Raw genomic sequence first — 6,311 nt, forward strand, 5'->3', positions numbered from 1 at the left:
CAGGTCCTTGGACTCCTCCATCACCAGACCATAGCAACATGACGGTTGGAGGAAGAGCGCCTCATCTTCGGCCTAGGAACCCTCCAACCACAAGGGATGAACTCAGATTTCTCCAGTTTCCTCATTTCCCCTCCCCGCACCTTGTCTCAGTCAAATCCCTCGAACTCAGCACCGCCTTCCTAACCTGCAATCTTCTTCCTGACCTCTCCGTCACCACCCCACTCTGGCCTATCACCCTCACCTTGACCTCCTTCCACCTATCGCATTTCCAACGCCCCTTCCCCAAGTCCCCCCTCCCTACCTTTTGTCTTGGCCTGCTGGACACACTTTCCTTATTCCTGAGGAAGGGCTTATGCCCGAAACGTCGATTCTCCTGTTCCTTGGATGCTGCCTGACCTCTGCGCTTTTCCAGCAACACATTTTCAGCTCTGATCTCCAGCATCTGCAGTCTTCAGTTTCTCCTTGATGGTGTAATATTGGAGTTGGCCATAGGCCATAGAGTTAGAAAGATATACAGTATGAAAACAGACTTTTCAGTCTAACTCGTCCATGCCAACCAGATATCCTGAATTAATCTAGTTCCATTTGCTATTACTTGGCCCATATCCCTCTAAACCCTTCCTTTTCATATACCCATTCCGATAGCTTTTTAAAAATTGTAATTGCACCAGCCTCCACCACTTCCTCTGGCAGCTCATTCTGTGCACTCCGAGTGAAAAAGTTGCCCTTTAGGTCCCTTTTATATCTTTCCCCCCTCTCTCTAAGCCTTGTCTTTTTACCCTATCCATGCCCCTTGTTATTTATTAACCTCTAAAAGGTTACCCCTCGGCCTCCAACCCCACATGTCCTTTCCAAATTTATGCAAAAACTTCAGTCGTAGCATCCCTAGAGAGTGCTTTACCAATTTGCAAAATTTTCCACAGCCTTGAAGTAGGTGCTATCAATGATTATGTCTGGTGTTTGTGTTCGCCAGGCTCCAGATGAAATCTAACCACAGTCTTTGAAAACTGATTTCAAGACCAAGATTTTTGTCAGCCCTTAAGAATTAATTCACCATACTCTGGGTCTGTCGTAGTATGATCACAGGACACAGGCATCAACATACAGGAGTCCACTGAATATTGCCTTTTTGTAGCTTTGATGGAATCACATTTTGGAACGTTTCCCTGAATTGAACCCAATATTAATACCTGAAGTTTTGTCTCTGGTTACTTCCTTTAAACATGATTGCAAGCAAGAAGTTGAACAATTGTGAAGTTTTAATATTTTGCTGATTATCTCATCACATGCACAAATGAGTTTAATCATGCAGCAGGTTCAAGATTTTGCCATTGTTCCTAATATCTAGGCCCAAATCTCTGCATAACAAAGTAAATATTGAGCATGCTGTACAACTGTGGGTTAGTGGATTCCTTTATTTGATAATTCCCTTTGACTAATTCTCTCAGCCCAGGGATATTCCTACAATATCTGATCAGTCACATCTTTTTGTGTGACAGATTCTCATTCAAAAACAAGAATTATTTTTGTCTTTTCCATTAACACTTCATAGATAGAACCACATGTTTGGTTTTGAGGCAATAGGAGATGAACGGTAAGATGTTATGATGCAATGGAGGAGTATGAAAACAAGTCAGAAATGTTCAATTGCAATATTGTTTGACTTGGAAACAAGGTAGTTAAGCAAGCAGGGATCGTCGGTGAACAGGACTTGAACAGTGCAGCCTACTTTACAGAAAGCTGAGGTTTGGTTGAGTTAAAGTAAATGAAATTGGCAGAAAGGTTAAGGAGTCCAATTAAGTTAAGCTTTGGTTTACAAATCAGTGCATTCTTAAAAGATTAAAAATTGTTTTCCCCAGAGCCAAATGTCAGAAAAAAAATTTCTCCAAATGCTTTTTGTAAAAATAGTTTTGAAACATGACAATGCTGATGTATTGGTAAAAATTACAGGATCTCTGTGCAATGGGGTGATGGTTTTACATGTGCTAGAGACTTAAAGAACTGAGAACAAAATGTAAAAACTCTCATCCCTACTTTCTGGACTTGCTGTTCATGAATTATTTCTTAGTTTCAAGCCATTCTAGATTCGTAGGATAAATATTAGCCTGTCTGGTAACAGATATCTGTCAAAATTTTATGAATATCATCCGGTATTCAATGTAATTCTTTCACTCTAGAGTTACTTGTCCAATGGTGTGAAGGAAAACTGCAATGGTAATCTGTCTCCTGTTTTGAAAAGGAAAAGTCGATTGCAAACTGACACAACCTTAGATTCGAGCTGTAATGACAATGGGATGAAATTACGACATTTTACCAGGTAAAATGTTGGCTGTATACATTGTGTTTATGCTTTTGAGGTACTATGATTTACGTGCATTGTACTGTTTATAGTTCAGTTGTTTTTGTGTTGCAACTTTTGGAATGTATTTGTTGCCACCAGAGAGCGCCATTTTGTTTCTTTGCTACTGATATACAATGCAGTTATTCAAGTTCAGAAAACCCCAAGAATGTGTAATTTTTCACTTCTATTTAATCACTCTTCTCTGCAGGCAATCTGTTAGACAGCACGTCAACAAAAATAATGACAAAGAAGGTACATCAATTTTTAAAATCATTTTCTTTCACTAATGTGTTGCTCAGGTGGAGGTATTTTAACTCTGCTGGGATCATTGCTAAAATAAAACTTATTAGGAGAATGAAATCTTTGTGTGAAACGTGTACTGTGCACAAATAATGCTGAAAATTTAGTAATTGGGTTTGGGCTTGCTGCCAACTGTTTTGTCAATTAAATTCTATCTATTATCCTAAAGACACTGAGTGATACTGTTGAATAATTGGGGTCAATTCTGGATCATAAAGAACACCAGCAGTGTGCATTTATTAAATGTCTATAACATAGGAAATATTCCAAAGCCATTTCACAGCAGTGTAATCAGACCATGTTTGACAGTAAGCCGATGAAGCAGATAGGTTCGGATGACTAATATCTTGTTCAAAGCACTGAATGTCCTCAATGGAGAAGTGAGGCAAATAGAGGAATTTCCAACATTTGCAGCCTAGGTAACTGCTGTTGCTAGCACAAAATGAGATGGGGTGAGTGTAGGAGGACCATATTTGGCAGAAGGTTGGAAAATATTTCAAGTGCGCCAAGCCATGATCATAGAGCGATTTGAACACTCAATTTTAAATGTCTACTTTTGGTGGACGAGCAAACAATGTAGGCAAATGAATGAAAGGAACTTGTTCTGGGTTGGGATTTGGGCAACAGAATTTTGTATGAGGTGAGCTTGTTTAAATTCATGGATAGGAGGTCAGTCAGAAACAATTGAAATAGCAAAATTAGAGATCACGAAATGTGATTGAGGATATGAGTGGTAGAAACTGAAGAGGAGACCAATATCACAGCATCTTTTTGAGAGAGGATGCAAGGTTAGCAGTTCAACTGGGAGTCAATTTGCTTATTGTTTGTTGGTTATTATTCTGTACTAGACAGGTAAGAGGCTTGGTAGAAGTCTTTCAGATTATGAAAAAAATGTGATGGGGTACAATAAGAAAGATTTTCCATTTGTTGGGTGAGACCAGATTGAGGGGCCATGAACTGGGAATTTGTGAGAAACCTCCTTTAATGGTTAAGAATAGTGTTTGGGTGAAACATCAGCTTGACTGACAAAATGACCATTTGCTATGCTATCGATACTATATGTATGTTGCAAAACCATCTTGAATCAACCAGGGAAGCAAAGTGTGACATTAAGTTGTGTAGTCATATTTTCCTTTGTAACATAATGGTCATGTCCTCTCTAGTGAATGCACCTGCGTGTGCAGGATCACGTCGTAGTAACAGAGTTGAAATGGAAGTTGATGACAGAGTGTGTGAAGGTGCTGACACAGAAGTGCGCCGTAGTTGTAGACTTCGAAGAAATCGCTACAGTACACTAAACCAATCTGTACTCTTTGATAAATTAATAACAAAGTAAGTATGAGGGAAAGGGTCATGATTCAATAATTAATGTCTCTAACGCATTACTGGAATCTAACCTGGAAACGTTTATTGGACAGTACTGCTGAAGCTGTTTTACAGAAAATGGATGATATGAAGAAACTGCGTCGTCAAAGAATGAGAGAATTAAAGGATTTAAGAGACCTTAATGATACAGAAGATGATGAAGTAAGCCTGTATTTAAGTATTTGAAATGTAACTTGTAACTGTCTGAATGAGACCAGATTGAACTTTTGCCTGTTGTGGTTCTGTTCGCTGAGCTGGGAATTTGTGTTGCAGACGTTTCGTCCCCTGTCTAGGTGACATCTTCAGTGCTTGGGAGCCTCCTATGAAGCTCTTCACAGGAAGACAGCTAATGATCTGCATCCATGAACACCATATAGCCACGAAACGACACGACCAGCTATCCTTAGTAGCCACACACTAAGATGACAGGCAACATGGGTTCGATTGGGACAACACCACTATTATAGGACAAGCCAAACAGAACAGCCAGGGAATTCCTAGAGGCATGGCACTCATCCACAGATTCAGTCAATAAGCTCATCGACCTGGACCCACTATACCGACCACTGCAACGGACAGCTGGAACTGACAATCGGAAGCGGCAGAGACAAACCACTATAAATGCCGGAGGAAAGATCACAGAAGTGCTTCACAGGAGGCTCTCAAGCACTGAGGATGTCACCTAGACAGGGGATGAAACGTCTGCAACACAAATTCCCAGCTCAGCGAACAGAACCACAACAATGAGCACCCGAGCTACAAATCTTCTCTCAAACTTTTGAACTTTTGCCTGATTGATGTATTGATAAATTGGACATGATAGTTATTTAGGGGGGAAAGGGAACCAACTGAATGACACATACAAAAACTTGGAACATATGGGCGTGGAATAGGAGCAAAATTAGGCTTCTGCAGCCTGCTCCACTGATCTATAAGCTCATGCTGGTTGGTTTTTCAAATTTTACATTCCCATCTACCTTTGATACCCCACACTCCAAAAAAAAACCTTGATTCTCCTGCCTTACAAGACTTTAACTATTTTCCATACATACATAGATAATGACTCTGACTTCTGAGGCAGTGTTCTAAAGTTGCATAGCCCTCCTGAGAGGAAAAACATTCTACTCATTACTGTCCTGAAAGGATAATTTGTTTTCCCTTTGTTCTAAAATGATCATTTTATGCCCATCTTGTAAAGAATATTCAAGATCTTTGACACTTCAATCAAGTCACCCCTCACGTTTCTAAACTCTAATGGAAACAAGCCAGCCTACAAAACATTTCTTCCTAAGACAACCATCTTGTTCTGGATATCAATCTAGTAAACCTCTGACCCGAGTCTCATGTACTTAAATAAAACTAAATAAGGAGACCAAAACTGCAACTCTCCTTGTCAATAATCTTAATTTACATACAGTACCTGCATACTAATGCTTTTTGTTTTTCATGTAGCAGGATACCTAAATCTCTCTGTGCAACGATGTTATGCAGCCATTCTCTGTTTAAGTAATGCTCTGTGCTTTTTTGTTCTTCCTGCCAAAATGCACACTTAGAGTCATAGAGATGTACAGCATAGAAACAGACCCTTTGGTCCAACCCGTCCATGTCGACCAGATATCCCAACCCAATCTAGCCCCATCTGTCAGCACCCGGCCCATATCCCTCCAAACCAATCCTATTCATATATCCATCCAAATGCCTCTTAAATGTTGCAATTGTACCAGCCTCCACCACTTCCTCTGGCAGCACATGTCATACACGTACCACCCTCTACGTGAAAAAGTTGCCCCTTAGGTCTCTTTTATGTCTTTCCCCTCTCACCCTAAACCTATGCCCTCTTTTCCCGACCCCAGGGAAAAGACTATTTACTCTATCCATGCCCCTCATAATTTTGTAAACCTGTTGTGGTTCTGTTCGCCGAGCTGGAAGTTTTTGTTGCAAACGTTTCGTCCCCTGGCTAGGCGACATCATCAGTGCTTGGGAGCCTCCTGCGAAGCGCTTCTTTGACAGCTAACAATCCGCATACATGAACATCAACTAGCCACGAAACGACACGACCAGCTATCCTTAGTAGCCACACACGCAGACAACAAGCAACATGAATTCGACTGGGACAACACTACTATCATAGGGCAAGCCAGACAGAGAACAGCCAGGGAATTCCTAGAGGCATGGCATTCATCCACAAACTCCATCAACAAACACATCGACCTGGACCCAATATACCAACCACTAAAGAGGACAGCTGAAACTGACAACCGGAAGCGGCAGGGACAGACCACTATAAACACCGGAGGAAACAACA

At 40.8% G+C, this 6,311-nt stretch overlaps 1 protein-coding gene across 1 annotated transcript in view; it reads left to right on the top strand.

Annotated features, from left to right (window-relative positions):
* The first annotated feature begins 1,716 nt into the window (after nucleotides 1-1,716).
* The window catches only part of LOC122549223 (ATPase family AAA domain-containing protein 2-like), a 61,160-nt gene continuing 56,565 nt past the window's right edge, over nucleotides 1,717-6,311 (top strand). Inside the window, exons 1-5 of the mRNA XM_043688664.1 lie at nucleotides 1,717-1,745; nucleotides 2,178-2,317; nucleotides 2,550-2,593; nucleotides 3,805-3,973; nucleotides 4,060-4,168. Coding sequence (XP_043544599.1) covers nucleotides 2,295-2,317; nucleotides 2,550-2,593; nucleotides 3,805-3,973; nucleotides 4,060-4,168 — 345 coding nt within the window. The 5' untranslated portion in view covers nucleotides 1,717-1,745; nucleotides 2,178-2,294. The remainder of the gene's footprint in view (nucleotides 1,746-2,177; nucleotides 2,318-2,549; nucleotides 2,594-3,804; nucleotides 3,974-4,059; nucleotides 4,169-6,311) is intronic.

The sequence above is a fragment of the Chiloscyllium plagiosum genome, chromosome 4 (genome assembly GCF_004010195.1).
Source record: "Chiloscyllium plagiosum isolate BGI_BamShark_2017 chromosome 4, ASM401019v2, whole genome shotgun sequence".
Taxonomy (NCBI): Eukaryota; Metazoa; Chordata; class Chondrichthyes; order Orectolobiformes; family Hemiscylliidae; genus Chiloscyllium; species Chiloscyllium plagiosum.